The 27,866-nt window shown below is 40.3% G+C and overlaps 1 protein-coding gene across 1 annotated transcript in view; it reads right to left on the minus strand.

The window, feature by feature from the left end:
* Positions 1-916: 916 nt before the first annotated feature.
* myo6b (myosin VIb) overlaps positions 917-27,866 on the minus strand; it is a 34,488-nt gene continuing 7,538 nt past the window's right edge. Inside the window, exons 10-33 of the mRNA XM_079174487.1 lie at positions 27,174-27,254; positions 26,174-26,182; positions 24,239-24,419; positions 23,366-23,510; positions 21,754-21,911; positions 21,330-21,421; positions 20,803-20,875; positions 19,398-19,525; positions 18,438-18,533; positions 17,902-18,072; positions 16,213-16,251; positions 16,012-16,105; positions 15,464-15,594; positions 15,145-15,222; positions 14,886-15,015; positions 13,663-13,753; positions 12,838-12,988; positions 11,430-11,638; positions 11,232-11,310; positions 8,567-8,727; positions 5,416-5,519; positions 3,702-3,836; positions 2,671-2,889; positions 917-2,246 (exon numbers count right to left, since the gene is read on the minus strand). Of these exons, the coding sequence (XP_079030613.1) occupies positions 2,047-2,246; positions 2,671-2,889; positions 3,702-3,836; positions 5,416-5,519; positions 8,567-8,727; positions 11,232-11,310; positions 11,430-11,638; positions 12,838-12,988; positions 13,663-13,753; positions 14,886-15,015; positions 15,145-15,222; positions 15,464-15,594; positions 16,012-16,105; positions 16,213-16,251; positions 17,902-18,072; positions 18,438-18,533; positions 19,398-19,525; positions 20,803-20,875; positions 21,330-21,421; positions 21,754-21,911; positions 23,366-23,510; positions 24,239-24,419; positions 26,174-26,182; positions 27,174-27,254 (2,955 nt within the window). The 3' untranslated portion in view covers positions 917-2,046. The remainder of the gene's footprint in view (positions 2,247-2,670; positions 2,890-3,701; positions 3,837-5,415; positions 5,520-8,566; positions 8,728-11,231; positions 11,311-11,429; positions 11,639-12,837; positions 12,989-13,662; positions 13,754-14,885; positions 15,016-15,144; positions 15,223-15,463; positions 15,595-16,011; positions 16,106-16,212; positions 16,252-17,901; positions 18,073-18,437; positions 18,534-19,397; positions 19,526-20,802; positions 20,876-21,329; positions 21,422-21,753; positions 21,912-23,365; positions 23,511-24,238; positions 24,420-26,173; positions 26,183-27,173; positions 27,255-27,866) is intronic.

Genomic DNA, 27,866 nt, shown 5'->3' on the forward strand with positions numbered 1-27,866 from the left:
AGTACCACAGTGCAAAACACGAAGTAGCAAAGACTGACGTTGCTGTTTAACTGTACATGGGACGCTACGGTACGGTAGACGAGTCAAAAGGTGTTAAAAGTGTTGAGATTAATTGTTCATAGTGATCAAAGCGTCTTGTTAGACAGAGAGCTATGGATATTAAAGTGGAAACTAATATTTATTCTATATATTGAATGGTAGGGACATTTCCTGGATAGCCTTGGCAAAGGATGTTCTTTCCTCACAATGAGGTATTTATTATTTACAAACTGATACACATGGTGGTATCTTGAATTTAGACTGTAAAAACTGTATTTCACCATTGTTATGTCCAAAAAAGAGAATGAATGTATAGGCTGTTGACTTGGGTCATGAAATATTGTTCATAGAAATATTGGCTGCTGAGCTGTATTTATCAGTCTGTCCTATTCAAAACTATTCTTTCAACTAATCATTTGTGGTTGTGATTTTTTTTTTTTTTTTTTTTACACATTTCGCATTTAAAAGCTAAATAAAATGATTTTTGCATAAAAAAAATTTGTTGTTGTTTTTTGCCTCAAAGATGTGTGTGGTGACAAATTACAAGCAATTTATTGATGAACGACTGCAGTCAAATCAAGGTTCTCTTTTGGCTCATCGGTGTTTTTATAATCATCGACCACTGTTTGTCGTTCATTTACCACAAAAGCAGAAAGACCTAAAACACCTACAAAAGACAACCCCTGTTTTAATCCACTTGATCACTTCATGCGAGTGAGCAACTGCACATTGGCCTTTGTTGAATTAATTTACAAACAATCTTGTTAGCTGCTGTTACCATCAGGATGTCAGAGCACGGACTACTGAATTTACTCGTTCTCACTTGTCGGTTATCGAAGGCAAATCGGTAAGAAAAAGCAATCAGGAACATGACGTCATACATTTATTTTCTACAGTATTCCAGTGACATACAACCAGATCTTATTTTGAAAGTGAATCATTAGTTACAGCCGGCTACTGAATCTTTCAGTAAATAAGTGAACCAACTGTAAATACAGGTATAGCATGATTGGGTCAATGAGATGACTGAACTGTTCATGATCGAACCAACACAAGAGTCAAGTAATCAGCTTAATAAAATAATACATGAATAAGCACACACACACACACACAAATTACAATTATTATTGTCTGTAAAACAACCCCAAACCAACAGAACTGCAAACATGAAAACTAACTTCTACATTTCCCCTCTTGCGTAACAAATGAACAATACAAAAAAAAAGATTTCATTTTCAAGGATTTTAACAGTTAAGAGTTTTATACACGACAGGAGAAATAATAGATGGATAAAAAGACGAAACTTCTAAGATGGAAATAAACCCAGAACTTCTCTAAATGAATTCATCTTTCTTAAAAAATATATTTTATGACTATATGGAATATTTTGTGGGCATTCATGAAAAAGTTACATCAGTGACATGATTGTCCTTTTTCCTGTTATGATTCAAACTTGCAGTAGATGGAGAACTGAAATACAATAACTTGTATACTTGAAATACAGTATAACAGTAATTAGAGCATTAATATCCAGAAGACAATAAAGGATGACGCGATTAAATCCACATATTTTTTTCAAAAATCTAATCTAATCTAATTTATTGTCCCAATTCAGACCATTAAGGTTTCCGGTTAATAGCTATATAAGCTAATTAAGACTTCCTGGGTGTAGTGCTGCAATATTACAATTTAAGGCCTCACAGTGGGATTTTCCATTCAAGCACAGATTGAGAAGAAGACAGAAATACTAACATTACACCAATAAGGTGTTACACTGCAAAATAAAAGATACAAAAAGTGAAAACATAGAACATACAGGTATTTCAAAAGAAGGTGAAACCCTGAGTTCCTACAGTAAGATTGTACAGGGAGCATCTTTCTCTGTGGTTACTTCTTTTCATCCCACAAACCGCAGCTACACCGCGCTGCCCTTGAATGTGCATGTTTATGTTTGTGAGTCTGTGTATCAGTGTCATGTTTCCCGGACGCTTATCTCGCTGCTGTGGTTCACTTGAGGAGACTCTGAAGCATGGCGGTGGCGTATGTGGGGCGGGCCTGCTTGTTCTCGATGGCTTTCTTGAGGTACTGGATTCCATCGCAGCGTTCCCAGATTTCTTCAAACTGCCTGGGCAGGATCTCCGCCCCCCTCTTCCTGGTCAGACCAGTCTCCTCCAGGCTCAGTTCACACATCTCCATGTCGTCTTTCCCTGAGTGTTGAACAGTAAGGACAGAGGTTTACAAAGAATGACGTGCACTTATGCACGAGAATCTTTAGTAAGTCATCCACGTTACTGTACATTTACTCACCTAACTCCTGTATATACAGCATATCAATTTGATTTATGTATATTCATAAATGAATGGACATCTTTGGATATTGTTTGTGAGGTAAAACAGTATTTGGTTCTGTATTTGGTTGAAAAGCTCCTGACTCTGTTCCAAACTAAATTGAGCTCCATGATCTGAGTTGAGGTCACAAATAAAGATAGCTTCCTTTTAATTGCTCTCAAGCCCAAAAGGTCAAGAACCACTGGACTAAAAAAAAGAATAAGTTGCAATGCACAAGCAGGATTTTCTAGAGATGCTCTCTCTCTGTTATGATTTGACAAAAAGCAAAAGCTGCCGACTCACCTGCAACCAACACAATAGGTCGTTTGTCTGGGTGAAGCTCCATCTGTCTGGCTATCCAGGGCCCATCGAAGTGGGCGTACCACCAGCCCTTCTTTTTATTCTGCGGGTCTTTGTACTGGTCTGCCGGTCGGATGAAAGGAATGCGGAAATATCGCTGCTGGCGGTTCATGGCCACTTCCTGATGCTGGGCCGTCATCGGAGGAGCTGGGTTTTGTTCAGCTGCAGTGGGATTGTGAACATTGAGATATTGTATTAGATTTTTGTTTATCTCCAGAGTGTCATTGGATTCTTCAATAACCATATAACACCCACACAGCACAGGAAATGTCCAAATACTGTAAACATCACATGCAAAGGCCAGGTAAAGCAGCTTTTAGCCTCTTATGAAATGGACTTGATAACACCCTTGCTGCATCAGCAGAAGCCAAGGAGGACCCAAGTTTACGGCAAACAAAGCACAGCTTTCAGGAGCTATCATATCAAAAGAGAAAGGCGAATAAATATATTGAAAGTCAAAGCAACAGTGGATCTAATGTCTCCATTCCCCCATCAAACTTAATATTTGTTTCTGAGATGAAGCGAAATGCAGAGCAGCGGCAATCTTTGAAGCAGCTGAATAACATTTGTGTGTGTTTGTGGCGCAGACAAGTTGAGAATGAAATGAGCAAAGCAGTGAGCTGTCATACCAGCAGCTACTGAACCCGACGAGGCATCGCTGGCAGTTACTTGCTAATTAGAACAAATATTTCTGACGGAAGGCAGCTGCACTTTCAGGCCTTGGCGTCTCGTCGACTAATTGAATGTTAGGAAACACAGGCAGGTTATTTGTGTGCAGGTCATTATTTCTTGCCAATGACAGCGAGAGGCACAAATGGAGAAACACTTGTCACTTAATGCTTCGGAGGTGAGGCGTGCACGGTATGTGCTGTGTTTGGTGAATACACCGATTTGTGTTCATATCCACAGGTGAGGCATTAAATTAAAGTAATTTAGATCAAAAGAATGATGGCGGGAATAATCTCTCCACTCACCGTAGTCAGTGACAGATTTAGGAGCCCTCTGATCACTGCCGTCATCGGTACGTTTCTTGTTCTTGGACTTCCATGCGTGATAGACCTTCAGACGGCGGTGGAACTCCTCTCTGCAGGCCGCCAGCAGATCAATGTCTGTCCACACACCATGACAACAGAGAGTATTTGAATAATAGCAACGAGCAAAGACTGATAGTACATACAGGTATGACTTCCATCCCAAGTATTCACCTCCATGCTATGTTGACCGGTCTCGAACACTGGTCTCTGTCACTTGTTTTTCAAGATATTAAGAGTTTGAAATTAACAATGCATGTGCCTCCAAAGAAATTATATTATTTTTACGTAAAATGTTAAAGGAGCAGTTGATTTAGCATTGAACTTGAAAATGAGAAAAAGAATGCTCCAGACCCTGGATCCTATATTTCTTATAATTTCTTTATTTTGTCCCTTAAATACTCATTCTTTCAAACCCCACACCTCCAGTTTGTCATGCAGGCTTTCTCGAAATATGAGTAGTACTGCTTGTAACAAGTAAACTGATCTTAATCTAACATAGTTTATAATTTAATAATTTTACCCTTTTAACAAAAAGTTAACTAATGTCTAAGATCAGATGGAGTCTCACTACACTACAGTTAATTCCAGTCTTTATGCTAAGCTAAGCTAACAACCTGCTGGCTGTAGCATTATATTGATTTCTGGAAAGAGACATGTGGAGTTTTTTTTATTTATTTTTTTGGTGCTTTGAGCACCATTATTTATTTATATATATATATATATATATGGTGCCATATAGTCCCATTATATCGGAGAGAAGGAAGACATGTGGCCGACATCTCCAACACTCTGCAACTCACACCAAAACAATCTAGATTGATAAATAGCAACAAAAGTAAGAGAACAAATATGTATTTTTGATGTTGGGGTGAGCTGTCCCTTTAAGCTCAAAACATAACACAGTATAATGAGAAGTTTAGGGGCTCGCAATGTGTCATCTTCCCTGTAAGGCAATGGAAATAAACCATTTGCAGCATACAGTTATTTTAGTGAACATAAGGCTAAAATCAGTTTGACTTCAAACGCAGCTTTTTGATATCACCGCCAGTACCACCAAAGCAAATGGGTTCCACAAATTAGCCAGATGTCCTTGGAAAACCCACAGGGGATATCAGAGTCCCTAACACAGATCAGAGTCCTGTATACAGTGGCAATTATAAAGGCATCGACAAGTGTAAAGGCAGAAAGGCATCTGCTTTTCATGCTGACTGAGGAGAGGGTTGGCTGGGAATGACTAGGAAGGGGAGTAATGGTGATAATTTCCTCTCTAAAACGCATGCTGATGAGTCGTAGCAGCTGTGGGAACATCCTCAGATTGGTCTTTTGATATTTCAAGCAAGTTGCCTTGTGTCCACACTCTAGTCTGTACAGCTGCAGCATCAGCTCTTTAACACTTTTGGCGGATCAAATAAAGTGCAGATGAAAATGTTTTTGGTATACCAAAAGTGCCAAAACATGAGCTGCTGCTGAATTATTTAATGTGGGGGCTGAGAACTGTAAATACATTTGGGATGAAGGAGGGAAAATAGTTATATTATGCATTTCATCAAGAGCTCTACCACCTTAATCTGTTTGTAAAGGCTGGCTCAGTGCACACACACTCTGTCTAGTTGATAAAGGCGACATCATGCTGAACTCGTTTGGGATTTCTCACCACAGGAAGTATTGATGACATCTCGCAGCTCAGCATACTTCCACTTGCTGAGGTCGTACTTTTTCACACCAGCAGCAGCTTTTGTCGCCTTCACTTGAGGACCCCTGTAAGCAAGGTACAGATGAACGTGGGTGTGTGAGAGAAAGGGAAAAAGAAGGTGAGTGTGAAGACAAAGGTGTGACAAGGTGGGAGTAACAAAGTTTAAAGGTTGGAGGTTTTTCAACGCTGAATACAATTTCAAGTTTTACAATCAGGGTGGTGTCAAAGGACCGGGAGAAACACAGCACTAAGAGCAACATTTGATGTGTAATTATACTGGATCTAATCATTTTCAAGCGTAGCGTGATGTGAATTTTCAATGGCACACAAAATAGATGAATATTAAAAGAAACATGGGTGATTAAGTTCATCCCCTTTTTAGTGAGAAATGAAAACGGATGCCTCACTTCTTTCAAGAGCTCCTCATTGTCCCAGCCGATTAAATTTACATTAGGGGCCGGTCAGCAGGGGAGCCGAAGAGTAGAGTTTGTCCATATCATTGCAGCATCCTATGTTTCAACTCCACTTAAAATGATGCAAAGTTCTTCTAATGTTACATCTCCTGGCATTATGAGTGTGTTTTTTTTTCCAGGCTTATTTTAATAGGAATGAGAGATGAACAGACAAACTAAGGTGAAATGATTCAGTGCTGCATAATATGAATCAAACTGGTGCCGCAGAGTTTCAGCTACTTAAATGAAGTGCTGCATTGAAGTCTGAGCTCATGTCAGCTGTGTCTCCAGCTTCCCTGCTGAGTTGAGGCTGCTAATTCAATCATGCAAAGGATTAACCTCCTCTATTTACAGTCGGCATAGCTGCTAATGTCTCAGAAGAGAGGATTACTGATCTACGAATCATCAGCCAGATTACAATTACCATTTATAATTCATACCGACTAGAAACATGATTCAGGATCATCGTCAGTCTGGCTGAAACATGTGCCAGTGTGTGTGATAGTGATGAAGTGGAGGTGAAGCGGGGACCCGGGCTTTCCTTTTGGCAGTACTTGAACAGGAAATTGATGGCCGTAGAAAGAGGGAGGTGGTCCAGCAATGCCAGCCAGTGTATATAGTTCTATTGCACGCAAGCTTTAATGCATTTAAGCTCTGTGTTGTGCACATGTAACAGGTAACGTGACCTTTGGAGCTTCTTTCCTGCAACAGATCTCCATTAGGTTTCCAGGGGTCAGGTGACTCACAGGGTTAGTAGCAGACACGCAACATGGCCCCTGGATGCACGAGCCAACACTGACAAGATTACAGCCTATTGGATCAGATGTAATTTTGTGCTCACCGGAGCTGCAGATCAGGCCCGTGTAGGCTTTAAAGGAACTTTTCCCGGCTTTATGGAAATTCAATCACACTCCTCACTCAGGACAAAGTGCACTATAACTAAACTGCTGTGTGTGTCTTATTACACAGGGAACAGTGGATGGGGGACCAAGGGATTTTGAACACAGCTAGTGTAAAACGTACACGAAAGAGTAAGTGTATAAATAAAGCATTAAGTTGTTTTCATTTTCTCATTTAGCGGCAGCTAGCGTTACCTTGCTAATTCCACCATGCTTTCATGCTAATGTTACACTGGTTACAGAAAATGACACTTAAAACTCAACACTAGGGAATAAATATAGTACCATTTTTCATCATTGTAAATATAGTAGATATCCCATTAGATATTTTATAGCAGTGGTAAGAAAGATTGGAACATTGTCAGTTGTCTGAATCAAAGCCACTGATATCATTAATGAGATTTAAGTTAGAGGTTTAGTTTTAGTCGCAGTCCCTCATTCTTTGCCACTTGCTGGCATTTCCCTTTTTCCCCCAATTCATTTCAGCTGAATGTCACGATTCCCCTGAGTTGATTGGAGGGTTATTCAGATCACTTGTTGAGCAGGGTGTGGGGAATGGTTCCTAATTGGGAATTGAGTGCAGCTTGGTGCCTTTACCCTCTTGACCAATCAGGGTGTGAAGACGCCCTTTCTGTCGGGCTTAAGAGAGTTGGGGAAATTGCACACTCAGGACGTTCTGATCCTTAATTTAGCATCTTCAGCCAGAGGCTCTGGTATTTTAGCCCTTTTGAAACTTCTTTGCTGTCTTAGCTTTTCTGATTGTTCTTTGACTTAATGCAAATCTAATTTCAGCAGTTGGTCTTTAGGCCATTTTAAGACTTCTTTGCTTCTCTGAACTTCTCTGGTTGAGGGTGATTTTGAGCTTTCTGAAAGCTAGCTGGAATGAATATTAAAGAACATCTTTCCACTTGGTTACCTGTGTCAGGGCAGACCTCAGTGCTATACATGGAAGAGTTCAGGCTTTATTTTGACTCTTTTATGATCCTTTTCTTATTATCAAAGAGGTATTTTGGTTGGGAACTGGTTCTCAACATTCTTCCAGGTCAGCTGAAATCTGGGGGAATCGGTACCACCACAGAGTTGGTTAAGACCTCCAACAAAACGTCTTCTGTAATTCTCAGACTACATATAAACTACACATGTATCTGTGAAGACATAAACACCTAACACACTGCAAAGCACACAGACAATCTGTATTGACTGCAGACTCATGCACGGCCAATTAAGATCAGTGAAACAAAAAGATCACATACTGCACATTCTGATCCAGCTCTCATTTATGATTGGGTGTGCCATCTTCATCTTTGAGCAAGCAATTATCACTCATAATCATCTAAGTTGCATGAAATAACACATACAATCTAAATTTGACTGTTGATTTCTTAAAATCAAAAGGATCTCAATTTGGCTTTGCATTGTTGGTATAATTCTGCATTTATCTGGAGGAACTGATGTATAACTACGACGGAGGATCAGACAGACAGCGGGAGTGAGTGGTTACGGTTTGCGTTAGGGGCAGTTACAGAAACCTGTCGATATCTTACATGGCTCTGGCTGAGGATGAAGAGATAGGAAGATCTGAAAAAGGCTCGTCACTGGGAGAAAACAGCAACAGGAAAAATGCAGTTACACACGCATGCTGCGGTCCAAATGACATTTTGTTTAACCTGGAGGTTATTGGTCACGCCGTTTGTTTACTGTGCACAAAAGCAGAGTGTACATCAAAGGTGTACCGTCCATTTGCGTTCACGTTTACAATACCTGCGCAGGCTTGCGTCTATCTGGGCCTCCTCAGTGATGAGCTCTGCCTCGCTCTGAGCGATTCTCATGGCTAACTCTCTGTCTCTTCTCTCCTGCTCCACTATGGTGGTGCGCTGGGCCTGCTCCTCACGATCCAGAGCCAACTGAATCTCCAACTCCGCCTGGAAAAACACACAAACAGCGACTTTTAATGTGAAAATACTGTCTAAATACTGATGCTGCCCAGTGGGCCAGACCCTTTCATAACAATTAGAGCTCCGCTGTGAGCCCAAGCCTGATTAGACATATTTATCCAGGTGGTAGAGCTGCTCATGAAGCTGTCTAGACACAACAGGGCATACAATAGACACACATTCAACAACAACAAACCCAGATTCAAACTTCAGGTTTTTATTTAGAATAGAAACGTATCGATATAATTGAATACACTTTACTATATAGGCACCTAGAGGGCATACTTATTCAAATCAATAAATATGTATGTGTATCTGATGAATATTCATCTCCTTATAGAAAGTGACTAATGAAGTCCACAATGGATACTTTTCTCTGAGGAGCTTTAAATATGAATGCCTCTCCATTTAATAATATATTATTCATACTGTATGGTCCAATCAGCAGCTGGGACACATGGTCTGTGTGAAGCATGAGAACAAAAACTTTAAATTGTGATGGCCTCAGAATGAAAGTTGAGCTGCTTTATAGCTAGTGCAAGCAGGTTTTATAGACACTTTGCATTCTGCTCAAAAATGATTTATTACACAGATTTTATGCTAAACTCCAAAATCTCCATTGGCACTCTCTCAGTAAATTAGTCTTTTCCACAAAAGTCAAATCAAATTCTTATTTGCAGAATAAGGCATATGAGATGCATTGACTACTTCACTCACATTTCAAAAGAGGATCCTGGGAAAAGCTCCACAGGTTCTTCACAAATACTTATTACACTACTTTAAATAATAGGGATTATGCATTGGAAGTCTTCCACTGAGTGAAGTTCCCCTTTAAAAAACAAAAAAAGTCGAAGACTGGATGGTGTGCAATAACTAAGGTTAGGTTGAAAGACATGATATGAAGTTTGAAGGGAAGGCTGACCTTTGACACAGCAGAAAATAGCAAAGAACAAAGAGTAAAATGCCATCAAAGTCACAGCAGAACGTTTACTGCTGCAGCTTTGAGCCTCAGAGCAGTGGATAAACAAACTTTGCAGAGAGTCTCTTGAGACATGTGGCTTATGACAGCTTGGTGTCAACTGTCTCTCTACTAGAAAAAATAAACAGCATGCAAATGCTGTCATTTGCAAAATGACAGCATGCAAATATCCAACTGGCCCTGGGTGAATAAAAAGGGCATTAGATATACAGAAGGTGTGATGTACGTGTAACAGATGGAGGAATGGATGGTTAAGAAATGTGGGACATGATGGCAAAACTGAGGAGAAACAGGTGTGTGTGTGTGTGTGTGTGTGTGTGTGTGTGTGTGTGTGTGTAATGATAAGACCAGAGATGAAAAAGGAAAGGAACTAAATAGGAATTACACCAAAAAAAGTGACAAATTAGAGCAGAGTGAGTGAAACAGACAGAGATGGAAAGAGGTGACAAAGGTATCTTAGTTAGGAGAAACTCGGCAGGAAGTGGAATCATCAATCAAGACCCTGTGGGCAACTCCCTGGGAATCTGACCAATGTCGTGACCCAGCTGTCATGGGAGACGGAGCAGGCAGAGTCTGCCGCTGAGAGGAGCCATTAGAACCATAACGGTGGTTCTGTGTGATTTCTCAATAACTGCATACAACATTCAGACATCCTTGTCAGTCATGGGAGTCATTTGTATTCCCAGTAGAAAATGAACCCCATGAGATTAAATTCAATTAGCTTTGAAGTTAGTGGTATGCTGTTACAAGCAAGGACTGTTGAAAACATTCATGGTGTGTTCAAAAACTTACAGTCCATGTTTAGGTCCATGTGAAGTCTCATATGGTGGAGCTTCGTTTAACGCCCCACTCTAATTGCTTTGTTTGTTGCCCATTTGGGTGCAACTGGTAATCACAGGCGGGGTTTTGTTTTCACCTTGTGAGTCTGTGTGTGTCATTGTGGCAAAGTGTGATACAAACTACCTAAGAAGTTTGAGTACTTTGCCAGACTGTTATATGTATGTCTGTGGACAGATTTTGTCAATAGCATCATAACCTTGCAAGATGCATTCACAAAATTGCTATCATGTAAACAAACACTGTTATTTTAATTTCCTGTGGTAAAACCTGGATATCAGTCAGCTTATTTTCCTTTTTTTTTTTTTTACTTGGAAGTAGGGGGAAAAACCATAATAACTCAGTGACAGGATTCCTTTTTTCACAAACAATACTGCACATTATACTGTAGAAACCGATCCAAATGAAAGCACAGCTTAGTCTAGGATTAGGATTAAGTCTAGGAAACCATCTTGCTTAAATGTGATTATAATGGCGCTGTAGGTATGAGGGTCAGTTACCTCATTGGAAGTAAACACTAAGTTTAGAAGAGAATTCAGTGAGCAATGAGTTCATGAGTATGTGCACCAAAAAGGTCATCTTTTTAAATGTCTGCCCTGAGCTTCACAAAGTTTGAGCAGGACAATAACACAGTAGACCGTGAAATAAACATCTAACATTTTAGGGTGGTCCAAACCTGTATTACTTTCTCTTCCTCCTCTCTCTTTTTCCGATCCTCCTCATCCTGCTTTCTCTTCAGTTCCATCTCTGATTTCCTAAAATGTTTGGAGAAAATATATTTTTACTAAGACTGAAACCTTATAGTTTCAAATCGTAACCATATTTCTACTGATTCTTCCCCCCCCCCCCCCCCCCCCCCCCGACCATCATTTACAGTCTTCTGTCCTCCTCCTCCCGTTGGCGTCGTTGCTCTTCTTCCTCCCTGCCCTTTCTCTCTTTGTCCATCTCCTCCTCGATGTGTTTCAGCCTCTCGCCCTCCTCCTCCTCCTGCTTCTTCTTTTGCATTGAGGAGAGCAGCTGCTCTGAGCGTTTCACCAGCCCCTGGTACTCTGTGTCAATCTCTTTCCGGGTCATCACTGTGGCCTAGGGGGTCAAAGGAACGGCAGCTTTCAAAATGAAGAAATACTTTTTATTTACACCATTACTAATAGGTGTTTACCGACAATAAAAGCTGATGAGATTCATGAAGGATGGCTAACATGCTAGTCTACATTTGTTTACTTTCAATCCCAGACGTGACACTGGGAGCATTTATAGCCTGACTCAGCACACACGCCACCGTTACCATGGCACAACTCTCTCATGTGGCAGCCAGGGAAGACACTGACTGACACTGTCGCTGTCACTTGCACACTGCAGCCACAATGCTCAATTCCCCACTATACTTGTCAGACCATCAGCGGGAGGGAGAAGAGGTCACCGTATTGTGAAGATTCATTAGAGTGACTCTCTAACAGTGGTACAGGGACGGAAGATGACAAGGTCTTGTCCCCAAAGTATGGAGGTCTGAATGACAGCCATTGGCTCCTCATGCATTATTCATTCATAGACGCCACGCCAGAAGCAATTTCTAAGCACTCAGAACGCAATGATTGTCAACAGTGGGGCTGCTAATATGCTAACAGAGGAAGATAGAGGAGTGGGAGAGGCTGGTTGGGGTAGAGGGCAGAGAAAGGTGCTTCACCCTGGGAGCACTCTAATCATATTGGATGATTGCATACAGATACCTACTGAGTACACAATTTCAAGAAATTCAACACTATTGAGAAGTCAGTGCACAAATGTCTGGCTAGCATGTGGATGTGTTTGTGATGATTTTCTGTACCTACAGGGTCCAATACGATCGGTGCGTATTGCACAGGGAGAGCTGGGAGATCACTAACCAAGTTAGAAAGCAGCCTCTCTAAGTTATTGGAGGGGATAGGATTTCTTCTTCGCCTAGCTTTTTATCCTGAGGTGATTGAAATGATTGATTCTGAGAGAAAGAATGAGAAAAGGGCACAGCACACTTAGGAAAGGGCATAGTGTGGAACAGGAGAAGACTGGTTGTGCAGGGGAGCTACAGGTGCGGATGTAGAGAACCATATTAATCTCAGGAAGCCATGCTTAAAGCAAGGTAAATGCTCTTCCCCTGATAAACACACAGAACAGTACAGGAACATGTTTCATTGCTCACACTGTATCAAGCCCAAAGCATCTGAAAAACTGTTGTCATGAGCAGCTTTTAAAATCACCAGAGCATTAATCCTTGGGTTGTATGACAGAGGTGAACACAGACTCACCTTTATCTTTGCTAACAGAGCGTCTATGGAGGCCGCCAGCTCCTGAACCTGTTTGGCCATCTCCTGCTTACCCTCCTTCAGCCCGTTCACCACCTTGTTGAACGGCTCCATGTGTTTCTTCAGGTTTCGAACCTTCACCATACCATCAATGCTATGTAAGAGAAATGCAAATATATGTCAACAATGTCTCTTTTCTCTTCCTGTAAAACATTTTTTGAGCGCTTATTTTGAGGTCATAAATATAAATTATTACAAGCTAACCCAAAAAAATCACAAAATATAAAATGACATTTGACTGTTAGCTTGTGGGTCATAGAAGCTTGCAGAGCAACATCTTAAGTCAGAAAGGTGTGTTTAGCTCACAGTTGAAATATAGAAATGTTACTTTAAGAAATAGCACCCTTTATATTGAATTAAATACGTGTACGGTGGTATAAACATTTCCTCATGCATCCATACTCACATTTTACCAATCACAATCAAAATCTGATTCTAAAAAGCTTTCTGAAAAGCCATCATCTGGATGGTTGCTTCCACAAGAGCCATTTTTCAAAATACATTCAACCCAATACAGCGAGACATGCAGTTTTTCCCAAAGCAGTGCAGTGAGACATCATTTCTCCATAGATGACTTTCTAGATTGATTTGAACTCCTAAACACACAATATGTGAAAGCCATCAAAACCCACCAAGCGTGAATCAGTTCCAATAAAAAGGCACCAGAGAGTACAGGGTGGAATCAAAAGTAAGGGAGCAAATGGCACAGACAAACGGAAAGATGATGAATGATGAATGTGTGCGAGTTGGCCACAGGAAGAGACTCACCGTGGCTTATGCTTTCTCTTACACAGCCACATGCGGACAGTTTTCTGAATCTTAATGCAGGCCAGAGCTCTGTAACGCATCTTGTTCCTAACTGTTGAAGATGGGGAGGAAAAACATGAAGAGGATTCAAACAAAGATGCATAAAAAGACTTATAGTGATGACCTGTAATCTGTCTTCTATACCTCTCTAATAAGACTAGTAAATAGCCAGAAACAGAAACACATATGCATCTGCATCTAGATTGCAACTCTTACATTATTTACATACTTATTTATTCTTTCGTGCATGAAGATGCTACAAAACCAAAGCTATCTCATTGAAATAGTTAAACAATGCCCTCCGTGGATTCAAATATCATATAAAAACGCATAAGATTATATATAATTATATATATTAGAAAGGCATGGGAATATGTAAATGTTAATTATGCTACAGCTAATGTTGCAGCTAAATATAAACTGATATATTGGGTAATATTGATCATACACAAAAAGAAGTGGTGAATATCATACGTACACTATGCACACTCTCTCTCTCATGCTCGCACACACACACACACACACACACAAACTATACTGCGATAATAAGATGAGGTGTTGAAAGAAATTAATGACCAGGACAAGGGACATGCATTTCCTCAGGTCATTTATGCAAGAAATGTGTGGTCATGCAGAGGCAGTGTTCTGTTATAACTCTAATGTAATTTCATTTGATGCTTTTACACAAATAAGCAGAAGCCAGCCTGCACTTTGTTAAATGGTGGAAATCAATAACTTGGCAGAGAGTGTAATGGTTCAAGGAACCACTTTTAGAGCACTATTCAATACTGCTAGGGGTTGCTGCTTTCAATATTTCAGAATGAATGGAAAAGCATGAAATATGATTTAGTATAGCTATCAGAGCTAGTGTAAAACTGTGAGGGAATGACAAAGCATCTCACACATCATCCACTGGAAAAATCAAAAAGCTAATAAAAATAACTTGTGCCGCTGGCCTTATGAATCATTTTTACATTCATTTGCAGTTTTTGTGTAGGAATCTCATGTGATTTAGTCAAGGTGGCATTTTGTATTACTCGTGTCACCTCTCTATTATAAAGGACTGACTGATCTTAATCCTATTACAAACTCAAATACAGTAAAAACAGGAAGCCAATCAAAATATGTTCTAATCAACAGCGCAGATACATCACAAGCTCTGTTGTTCACTGGATTCAACCCACGTTTGATGACAGACAGGCTGCACCACTGGACCTTCTTCCAACGGCTGCAAAGCAACCACTGGTTGACCTTCTTCAGCAGCTCTGCGAGGTGGTCTGGATCAGACTTCATGATCTGGTCAAACTCCGCAAACTGATGCATGCACACAGACACAAAAACACAAATTAAGCTATGATCCTTGTAGTTTAAAGCATATTGGTAGAGTTCTGCATAATGACATGTGACATTAATGCATAATCAATTCTGTTGACTCCTCTGCACCTTTCCAGGGCGGAAGAACACTCTGGTCAGTCCAAACTTGAAGTCATTGTCATTTAGTCCCAGAGCTTTGAACAAAGCCTACAGAGGAACAAATTCACATTCAGTGACACAGCAATATTGTCGTATGAATGTAGCGCACTAAACTGTTTATGTTAGTTAATCATTTCCCAAATGGGTCAGTGTGGCTATAGGCTCTCTTTTTACACAACTAATTAGGCTTTATTTTAAAGAGAGTAAGTAATAATAAGTATCCTAAACCAAGAGAAAACTTTGTGTTTCTCCAGTAAAGGAGAAAACGATTACGTTTATGTAATCTCACCTTGCAGAAGAGTCGTGGATTCAGGCGTGTGAGCTTGTCAGGCATGTATTGTTTATACATGTTGTAGAGCTCATGGAAGGGGGCTCTGGAGGGGAACCCCCCCTGCATCAGGTCCAACACCGACACCATTCCTATACAAGAAAAACACACAACCAAAGAAAACAAAAGGTTTAAAATGTGCACTACTGACGATATATCAGAGGGACATGATGAGCATGTAAGCAGGCTGAAATCTGTTTGTTTGGATACAGCATACGCTACCTGGCTTCATCCCTGACAAGTACCTGATCCAACGTCTAATGTGTATGTTTTTGTGAGTGCATAGTTCCATATCTACAGGAGAGGAGCACTTCATGAAAGAACAATGTTACTTTAATGTAATCACACTCTCAAAGGATGTTGCAGGATGATATTAACTTCTGCATTCATTACAGTAGCAGTATGCGTTGGTGTCAAAATACACAAATTAGCACTGTTTTATGTTCATTATGTTATGAAAATAACAGACTTCCACTTTCATCAGAGTTTCATAGTGTTTTTGGTCCCACCTGAGCACTGCAACTGTGAGAGAATCAGAGCTCCTTCAAACTTGTGGCTGACCATCTTCAGATTGGGTTTTACGCAGCGGATGAAACTTGAGCCCTATGCACACGAAGATTAATAATTGCGTATTGATTTTTAGCAGGAAGGAAAAAATGGTTTCTATAAAATATACAATGGACCTGGCGTATAACTGACATATTACTCACAGTGCTGCGAAGCTTTTCCAGCAGCAGGTTCAGCTGGGTCTGTGTGTGCAAGCAGAAGAAAGGAAATGTTTAGGGATTGGATGTTATTATTTGTGATGAAGGTAGCCGCCTAGACAGGCATTTCAAATAATGCAGCAGCGATACACATCCTTGTCACAGGTATGGGAAGGATGCAGCCAGAGTTAACGGTCATGCAAGGAGAAATGCAAGGCAAGGCACATTTGTTCGCACTGCACCTTTCAACAACAAGACAATACAAAGTGCTTTCCACACGACGTAAAAGGCATCAAGACAAGATATAAAAGATACACAGGGGAAATATGAAAGATAATATAAAAAGACATATGCATTGGATTTAAAAGGAATAAAACAAAGTCAAAAAGGAGATTAAAATCAGGATAGATGTGTTTAATGCATTTATTCTGTTTGAATGGGACCATAGGCACCTGGTGATATTGTTTCATAAATCTATGTGTCGTCTGCATAATTACGACAAGATATGTTGTTGCTTGTGGGAGCATGAAGCTGTTTGAACAGAAGAGACCCAAGAATGGAGCCTTGTGAGGCTCCACATTTCATTTGTGTGTGTTCAGAGATGTAATTACCGATCGACACAAAATAGTCCCTGCCTTTTTAAATGGGATTCATGAGATCTATCTAATAAGATGGAAACTTTTCCAGTGTCTGTGTTCAAGTGGACGTCATTCAAGACGTTAACATGATTCTTAGATTCAACATTGCATCTCACAGACTGCTCATTTTGACAGGTGATGTTAATTTTAACAAAAATTACGAACGAAACGAAAAAGAAGACAACTAGTCCCACATTTCCTCTGAATATAACACATTAGAGGCCTTTTGAAACACACACATCATTGTTGTGCTTGAGTCCATGTCTGGTGCATTAGTAATGAAAGCACAGAAGCTACATTAGAGATAAAGAAACCTCAGGCAGATATTTTGGTTGCTGCTGAAACAAAAGACATAGAGCTGAGAGTAAATGTACTTCTGGCTCTCTCCACACATTTTGTGAGAAGGCCTGAGTGTTTGATATCTTTCTTCCTCTTAGTTTTTCACTCCTCCCGTTTTCTAACTCCTCTCTATTATACCTCAAGCTGACTTTATCCAGTTTTATCCACCAAGGAAGGCTTTTCTCAGAAGAAAACAGTGGGAGGCTGGAGGAAATCTAAGGGAGGAGAACCCTGAATAGGGAGGAGAAGGAGATATGGGAAGAAGAAAGAAGAGTGGAAAGTGGAAAAGTTACAGAAAAGGTCTGGAGATTAGAGATAGAAAAGTCTGAAAAGATGCTAAAAAGATAAAGGAGTATTGTGAACTATCTTAAAAAATGTTACACTTTTAAATCGGTAAACAATACTAGTAAGAAGCAAATAAGTACATTTGAAAAAAATACATTTACATAATGGCATCTACATAATTTTGCAAAATGACTTCATCCTGAATGTTTCATCTTTAAATTGAAAATTAAAGACTTTAGAATATATACTAACACAAAATATCGTGGCATAAATTCAGTGGATTAATCATTAGTATGAAAATTTATATTATATTTGAATATCATTATTTGTGATTGAAAAGTATTATCATAAGCTAAAAATGAGCATCTTTTATTCAATTGTATGAATGCTGAGGGACTCTGTCAAACAATCAAACTTTAACAATAACTCTGACCTTGAACTTGTTGCCAACGCTGATGAAGCCGAGTTTGCCCGCTTTCTGTTTGGAGTCCTTGTTGGTGATTGAGTTCTCAAACAGCTCCCGAACAAATCTGTCTTTCGATTCAGACACTAAGCTCTCCAAGGACATGTGCAGGGCATCATTGTTCTTCTCCACAAACCGAGCCTGTGGACAAGCATGCAAATGCATACCTTTTTATATGCAGCTGTGGCAGCCTTTTATACAGATGTACAAAATGCAAAACAACATGGAGAATGTCAACAAAGCAACTTTGTATATAACTGTAAATGATTTATCGTGAGGTTTGTACCACGGCAGCAAATGTGTTACGGCTGCAACGATTAGTCAAGTTTTCAGGGGAGTTTTAGTTAGCTTTAACTGCTAATTACTACACTATCTTATGTAACTGGTAATTACAGAAGAACACAATATATTTAGAGGTGTTTGGTGAAAAATATTCTAAAACTGGATTTTATGAATACCAGCCAGTCCCAGCAGCCCTATGTAATAAGATCTCTGTTAAGAATTACCGTTTCATAGCAGACTGCTCCAGCAAAGTGCCTGATGATAAAGCCTTCATCATCCCGAAGATTCCTGTGGATGGTCAGCTTCGACTTCCTGGGTACCTAAGTGGGAAGGGAGGAAAACAAATCATATTTCGTGACAGAGCAAAAACTCATATAAATTGATTTCCCTCTAATCTCATCCATCACCAGCTCTACAGCTGAATCTTGTTGATCCACACCACTACTGAATGAGGTGGGCTGGTTTGGAGAATGAAACATTTGGATGCTTAAAGTGCAATGAATTCCATGAAAAAAAAAGCCAGAAATTATTTACATCTTACAAACTATGGACAGGGACATTTGTAGTTCTTAAATATGTTTACTTGCAAGGAAATAACCCTAACCCTATGCAGACGAGATACATTTAAAATGCCATGTTCATCTTATGTGGCTCAAGAATCATAAAGGACCCCAAAAAATCCTTCAGGATAAAAAGAAATGTAGCACCCAGTTTTTTAAGCTACATTACCTTCCTCAGTGAGGGAAACCATAATAAATTATCCTTAAAGTGTGAAAACTGTATAGCAGAAGTGTTAGCTCACGGCACATTCAAGCACTTAAGATTAAGATGAATGTCTTTCACCCTATTAAATGTAGAGAACAGTCTTTGTTTGAGCAATAACTCTCCCTGCAGTAGTGTCTGGCTGCAGCCAGGCACCCTCGAATCTTAAACTTGAATTTGTGTCAAGGCTACATTTCTAAAAGGATTTCATGCAGGCAGACATACAGGCAGAGCGACAAACAATAGCGGCAATGAGAGAGACGGAGGGAGGGAGAGGGACTGTGCGTCACTCACAAAACTATTGATCACAATGACAAAAACAGTGGGTGGTTACAGCACACTAAAGCAAAGACAGAAGGAGAGAGGGAATTAGAAAAAAAAACAGTGAGAGAGGGAGGGAGAGCACAGCTAAGAGGTCTGACCGTCAGTCTGAAGTGGTCTTTATGCTTGCTGTGAACAGCCAGTGCAAAGTGTTGGTCGCTGTACTGAGGGAGACGGTTCTCTTCATCCAAAATGTCCAGGATTCCCACCAGCTTTGCTTCCACTAGGTCTGGAAACAACAATTATATATATGTATCAGCTACATTATTAGGATTATGATTCTTGTTTATTCAAGGCCAGCTTTACAAAGTACAGGGAAGCGCCAGTATAAGTAATATCTTAATTCCCTTAATACTTGTTCATGTTCATGTTCAAACTGGCAATATTTCCGTATTAATACTCATAGATGTTTTTAGAGACAAAAAAAACACCCTTATTATACAAAAGTTAGAAAAGCAATCAACATTCAGTTTGTGAAAAATGACATTTATTGGAAATTTCCCACTGTTTACTGTTTCTGCATGTGAATATTCAAGGCACAAAACGTGTTCATCAGGATGCTCATTTAGCCATATATCTGAATTATTCATGCAGCATGCTGTTTGGAATATAATCCAACAGCCAAGGCCTTCAGAACAAAATTTGCATGAACAAGCACCTGTGCATAAATCCTGAAGATTGATGAGTGAATTAATGGCCAACCCAAACGGTCATTTGCAAGTCATAAATGTTATCCACGGCTGTCAGTTAACCTCGCACCTGAATAATCACAGCCTTTGAAATACAAATGAAACGGCTTCACCTTGATACACTGACTACTTCGTCCCATTAATCCGAGGATTCACTCGAAACAAAAACAAGGGGGTGTTATTTCGCCAGCTTCCAAAAAGAGGCCATAAAACCCACAAATGCTCATCACGCTTGTTTCCTTCAGACACAGGGATATGCCATCGCCGTGGATAATGAGAAGTTGGTATTTTTGTCCCCCTGACGGGTGTATTTTCGCTGCTCCGTCGTGTAGCCCAGAGCACAAGGCATCGCCCAAATGAATGCCATGTGGGTGAGCTGATGTTACACTTAAACCAACCTCAGAATACATGTGGTGTGTGGGCTGAACAGACAACCGACAGACACATTTTATTTTTTGCAGCAGAAGCACTCAATAGGCCACACTTCATCTTAACGATGTCCCTGAGTGTCACTCGATGGTCCAGTTTCCACTCCCGAAGATCACCCAAGGTACAGATACACGTAGATATCAATACACATACTCCTATACACCTTTGATTTTGGCCATTTGAAACTAGCTCAGGTCAAACATCTCATCAGCTTATAAGTCCTGCATTATGGTTTTTACTTATACTCTGTAGTATGCAAGACGGAGATATCTTTTTTTTTATTTTTCAGGTGAATAGTAAACTTTTTGAGGAGTGTGAAATGTTAAAGCTGCAGATTTTGAGGATCAACAGGGTGCTACTGTCGGAGGGAAGTTGACGTAGCACTTACCTATGCAGTCCTGGTTGTCAACATAATGCACCTCATTCACTCCCAGGCCTTCCCTCTGATACAGCTCTTGTTCCTGCACAGACAAGGCCAAGCGTCAAAAATCTAAAATCAAAACTGACTCTGAAAATGTCCTGATTTAAAATGAGTACGTTTGGCTTCAAAACATCATCCGCCTCAAAAACCAAACAAAAACCATCAAAAATAAAATACACAGTTCAGATAATGAGAAACAGGCCTTGACCAGAATTGCGCCGCATTAATTGGAGACCTTGGAAGAGAATAACGTTAAGAGATCCCAGGAGAGAAACACGCCTCATCATGTCCCTCGAGAAATTAGCATTCTAATGAGAGCGCGCAGGAGAGACAGTGGGGAAGATATAAGTTCAGAAAACCGAGGTCCTCCACGTCCTCCTGCCCTGTGAAACAGTCAGCAGGTTCGGCTTGTGAGTGACATGACATGGCAGGTTTCCCAGGATAAAGACGTAAACCACACTAAAAACACGGGAATCCACACGCTGCTCACCCACCTCTTTCAGAATACGCTCGTTGAAGAACTGCTGCAGTTTCTCATTGCAGTAATTGATACAGAACTGCTCAAAGCTGTTGTGTTCGAAATACTCTGAAAAACGGAGGAAGCAGAAAAATCATATGTTTCAATACATTTTTGCAAGGCCTGTGTTGATTATGCAGTCTGGGGAAATTAATCCTCAAGCAAGATCCCTGGTAATGAAGCGTGTGTATGCATGCATTAGGCTACTCATATTAAGAAGCATGATGCACAGACAAGTGTCTCTTTAGTGGACTGAATTCTAAACAAACCAATGATGTGCAAGTCAATCTATGAAGTTGCAGAAACCCTGTGTTATCAATTATGTTGGGGTGAATCTACATTTTGTATTAAGTTTAATTTAAACCGCCACGTCTCATTAAACATTAAGTGCATTCTATTACCAAACCCGGCGATGTCCAACACCCCGATGAAGTTGGAGGAAGTCTCGAAGGGGAAACACTGGTTTACTCGTTTGACCACGTGATCAAAGAGGCGGCTGTACACTGCCTTGGCCAGGGCATCGCGGCCATTGTTTGCCTGTTCCACCTTTAGAGGCACCCTGGAGAGACACACAAAGTGGGGCGGTGAGAGACAGTCCGAAAGAATCAACCCAAATTTCCATGTGGCAGCAATATTTCAGCGGCGTCGATGTGACACTTTTATGCCGCGTAGTTCCCCTTTTGATCTTAACGTCAAGCTAAGCGATCGGTTTTAAAATGAGGGTTTCTGAGCCAAAGATGAGGTATTCAAACTAAAACATGAACCTTGAACTCGACTACACTCTCTAATGGCGCTTTGAAACATTTTCTTTGAAATATTTAGAGGGGTGGGGGCTGTATGGTCAAAGTGCAGTTCCACAGTGACCCAGAGTTCAACTCACATGTCCCAGCTGGTAGGAAGGTGAATTCAAAATGAGAAGGTCTGGCTTTTGTTACTTTTTTTCTTTTGATATTCCACCCGCCCAATCCTCATAAGAAAAAAGAAAAAAAAACTCTCATCCATTATAAAAGGCTAAAGTAGCCTATTCATTCAGAGAACATGCCATATTTTCTCCATTTCACTATGACATTATTCAGTAAAACTGCACACAGTGTCCTTCAGCTCAGCGACAGGCATTTCTATCCATTGCAATGTTTCATATACACAGACACTAGCTAGAGACTCAACTCATCCCCAATACCGTCTCATCCACCAAACCCTCTGTATCCCTCAACCTCCCGGGGGTAGTGTGGATCCGGCTGGGGATTAATGACAAAGCCAGGACCCCCTTCTCTCCACCTGCTCCCCAAACACTGGGCCTTTACTGTACTGCAGCCATGCTTGCCTGCCTCCTCAGATACAGGCTGAATTATTTATGTGGAGAAAACACTTTCAGGCCAGGCCAGCATCTGGCCCTCCTGAAATATTAATCCATCGAACCTGGCGCCATCACTCAAACACCCCATTATCACCAAAGTACACAGGAGCAGTGCCGGTAATACTGCACCGCACTTAACCTGCATGAAATCACCACACAGTCAGATAGTACAGTATACTCAAGTGAAATATTCCAAAAATCCGTCTACATTGGTTTTGGGTTTTTTACACCACTGCAGTTTGCTGTGAGCGATCAAGTCCGAGACACAGAAGAATTGCCTGCAAGGAATGATAAAACCTTTCATATACTCTGTATAATAAAACCTTAAAATAAAAGACTTAATTAAAACAGTGTCAGGATTAAAGGTCATTGCCTTGCACAATAAAGATCATCTTATCACCAATTAGTACAGTAACAACTGCCACGCCACTGTTCATGTCAGTTCAATTCCAGTTGGTTAATCTCTGTCTCTGATTATTAGCTATTCACAGACCTATCATGGATGTAGTGTCTACACACTGAGAGTTCAGTTGTCATTAACTATGACAGTGACTTCTGAAAGTACTAAGAGGATCATCTTTCTCTCAACAAAAACAGAAGAAGTTGCAAAGAGTCACAGATCTTTGAAGCACTTTGAAGAGCGCTGTTGTTCTCACTTGATAACTGTTCCTTTGGCGCCCCCTGCTGTTGTGAGCATGACCCTGGTCGTGAGGCTGACACGCAAATCATCCTGGTCGAGACCCAGCAGATCGGCACAGTACTCCAGGGTCTGGCCCGACTGATTTTTCAGGACACAACCACCTGAAACACACAGTAAGACACACAAGCCTTAACGAAAGCATCCTCGGGCTACAAAGTGCGTTCGCACCAAACCCGGTGTGAATTATTCGCATCGCCTTTGGTGTGAACGCGGCATTACAGTCACAGGTGGGAGATGAAGGGTGACATGTTTTAGATGTGAATGGGTGATGTCAACAGCCTTATACAGAGCCGGTGTGCAGGTTCAGTGGGTGTAAGGTGGTGTCTTTGAGAAGGAGAAGTCAGAGAGAAACCTCTGAAAACTGTCCTCAATAAAAGTTTCAACGTATATTTATTCATTCCACAGAGACGTTGATTGTAGAGACACATAAAGAAGGTAGGAGCCGGGAAATTAGAAAGAGGAGAGAAGGACCATGGTTACCAGGGTAACAGAGGTTCTCTTTGTCATCATTTGAGAGTAAATAGTGGTGACATCCAAGGACAGCATCTATTCTTCAATATTTGACATGAATCTAATATCTGTGTCACACATCTGTGGAATTCTATGTGCTCACATTTATTGAATAAAAATAGTTGATAGCAACTTTTCTTTCTTTCTTTCTTAAGATAAAATACGTTTTATTTTATTTCTGTCAGAAGAAAAGCTGTGTCTGAAAAGACAAACATTAGTAAATACACACACAAAAAAATCCAGGACCAAAGCATTAAAAGAATCTCACAGATTATTCTAAAATGTGTGTAAATATTTGTAACTACAGCATCTGTCTAACCTGAGGAGCTCCCTGTTTCTTCAAAATCAATGTTGCCCAGATGCAGAACGCCAGCAACCACCCTGAACAGGTCCAGCTTCTCAGTGTCGTCCAGACCAATCTTCTTCATGGCCACACACATCCTGTTGAAGTCCCCCATGTCGTCAAGAAGAGGGTCCTTCAGAGCACCGGCCTTTAGATGCTGCAAAGCACATGAGTGGGTCAGAAAAAGAAGAGAAACAGGCAATGTGTGAGAACTCAATTCCAATCATGATTTACTCAAACAAGAAGTGATTCACGTCTTCAATCTACGTTCTATAGTTTAGCAATTTCATTAAATTGTCCACAAATATTGAGTAGACCTGATTTGAAATTGAACTTGGGGGGGACCCAACTGCCTAAACCAGGGGTGGCCAACCAGTCAAAGACCAAGAGCCACATTTTTTACTGTGTTACCGCAAAGAGCCACATCATACACATGGGCACACATGAACATCACCCTATCCCTTCCTCACACACACACATACCTTTGCTCAGCCAGATTTATTGTAAATGTCACACACCAACATGATAATGACAGAAATTGACTCCTAAGACCACAGGCCAGTCATTTTCAACAATGAACATTGTGTGCACTGTCTCACACAGACAAACTCTCAGTTCAACCAAGTCCACAAACAAAAATATAATAATTTACAATAGTGTTTTTCTTTTACTATGCATGTTACTTAGTGGGACTTCTGGCATTCCTTGCCTTGAACAATCCTCTTCAAATCTGGCTTGTATTCCGTTGTTGCCACTCGAAGCAATTCTTTCACATGGGTGTCAGTCAGAACAGATCGATGCTTTGATTTCACGTGTTTCAGGGTAGAAAACACAGACTCGCAGACGTATGTTGACCCAAACATTGACAGTATCTTAAACGCAGCCCGTTTGACATTGGGGTATTTTTTCATTGGCACACTTTTCCAGAACTCAATGGTCCCGTCCCTTAAAGCAGGTTTGAGTTGGTCCTCCTCACAAAGATCGATCATCTCTAACTCAGCCGCAGCCTCATCTGTGACTAGCGGGGCTTTCAAACAGTCCGTCTCGGCGTTAAATGGGTCGACGAGGAACGTAATCTGTGGCCGCACATGCGCGTTTGACGAAAATACCGTATTTAACTCAAGCGAAGCGAACACGCACATTTAAAAAAACACAAATACAAACTTCGATATGAACGTAAGAGCCGCATGAAACCGGGCAAAGAGCCGCATGCGGCTCGGGAGCCGCGGGTTGGCCACCCCTGGCCTAAACTATAAAAGAGACATGTTAATATAAACCTTTAGCAAATCAAAATATTTTACATCAATGTGTTGAAAGAGCCTCCACCAGCAGCACACAGCAAACACTATGAACTAAGGCTGAGTGTATTTATACAATTAAAGAAAAGAGCCAAAGTAATAACTAGTAATATCTCAGGGATGAAGATGGCAGAAAAACATACATGCATTGTGAAATGTCACTGTCCCACTTCAGGATCCATTAGCAGTAAAGTTTCATCTTACAGTGATAATAAACAAGGGCTGCACAGTTATTACTAAATTCGTTTTTTGTATTGAACGGAACAAAATACATTAATTGCAAGTTTTCATGTTTTATTTATGTGTTGACTATTTAAAAATGTCAATCTTTAACAATCTGTGAACTACGAAAAATATACAATAATTGTGCAACCCTGTATTGTAAAAAAGCTGATGAAGCAAACCTCCTTTGTATTGTATCTAAGCCCCATCCAACTAACAACCCCACCCAAACCTGGCAGACACATGCAGACAAAGAGGAAGCATGCACCCTCATTTCCTGTTTGCACAACAAACAGCAGCATGTAAAACCTGAGAGTCTCAGTGTTTACTTAGGGAAAATACAGGATAAAGAGCAGGGAGCACAAAGCCCTGATAGGAAAGGAAACATCACCTTATTGTCCTAAATAACAGACACGTGGAAGGATAGACACATGAACAATGACTTGATTAGTAACATATTAATAATTACAACCACACAGCTTACACAACCATTATTAGTCACTGTTATTTTTTGTAAGCACATAGTAAGCATGTTAAATACCCTTACACATTTAATACATAACTGACATCGTTAATAAAAGCGCATTATTTTATTGAAATTCTATTCTATTCCTCTTACTAATCTAAAAATTGTAAATAGAACACGAGAACAGATTTTACAATGTGTAACAACGAGACCAAAAGCACAGCAAGAAATCAGTGTAATTACAATATTTCACTGCACAAGTAACATTGGATTAAATATTTAAAAACATCTAAGAATGGAGGTTATGATTAGTCTCTAAGGTAAAAAAAAAATGAAATTAGATCATGGTTCTTCTCTTAACATACTAGGTTAAGCAAACCCATGAGTAAATCCATTAAGCACCTCCTTTGTTAAACACTATCTGACCTGATTTTCCTAAAACTTTGATTAGCATTAAAGAAGATATTATTCTATCTTAGAAAACAAGAAGTGAAATGAATATGTATAATTAGTCCCTGAGAGAGCAACATGTCACACATATTCTTCTAATTCTTTCATCATATTAACTACACATCTTGCAGGCACTGGTTCTTTTTCATGTCATACATAATTTATCAAATACACAGACCTGAACTAATTTCTTGGCATGAAATATTCTTATTGACCAGTTTCTGCATTATGATCTCACATTTGCAGCTGATGTGTCTGGGATTTGCTTTGAGTCTGTGCTTACTCATCAATATTGGAAAAAGAATAATGTACTATCTAAATTATTCATTGCACAGTAGAGAATACAAAAAGTGTTGCATTACATTCTTTGCCTTTGGGTCCTTGACATTCAGCAGGCAAATGTAACACAAGTGGCCAAAATAATCATGTGTTGGGTTTGAGGGATTAAGGCAGACAGGGCAGGACGTGACATTACCTCGGGGCTCTTGCGGTTCTGCATGATTTGCTTGTCAGAATCCTTACTGGCAAAGTATCTGGTGCATCCTCGGTTCAGGTACTGCAACGGAGAAGAGAAATCCGTTTAATAACATTCAAACGTAATCAGTATTTTGATCAATTCAATTAAATGCATTTCACTTGTGGCGGCAAACCTATGGGGATATTGATTTTCGTCATCTGAAAGAATGACTTTGTCCTCGCCCAATATTGCTCCTCCACAGCTGGCTAGTAGTGAATCGCATGAAGTAATTGCCTCTGTTGATGTGGGTGTCACCTCAGGGACCTAATATAATGACACCATGATAAACATCTAAGGGAACGGCTTTAGCCGCTTGTTGTTCCGTTCAGCTTTGTTTTGTAGAGCATGTAGAAGAAAATGAACGCTGGGGCAAACACCTTTATGCTCTCTGACTTTGCTCCTCGCTGAGTTGATTATTGCATTCAAAAGGGGAGAGAACTCAACTGAGAAGTATTTGGTCGCTGAGGGGATTTTGATTTCACTTGGGAGGACCTCTTGACTTCACAAAAAAATAAGCTTCTCTGACATCTAGTGGGCTCCCATAGAACTGCCAACCAATGTGTACACTAAGATAAAAAATAGTAAAGTCCATCTAGTTACATACAAAAACATCTTTGAAAGTGATCTCTTCTGTCCCTCTCAAAAACATCC

Source organism: Pholis gunnellus, assembly GCF_910591455.1.
Source record: "Pholis gunnellus genome assembly, chromosome: 15".
Classification (NCBI taxonomy): Eukaryota; Metazoa; Chordata; class Actinopteri; order Perciformes; family Pholidae; genus Pholis; species Pholis gunnellus.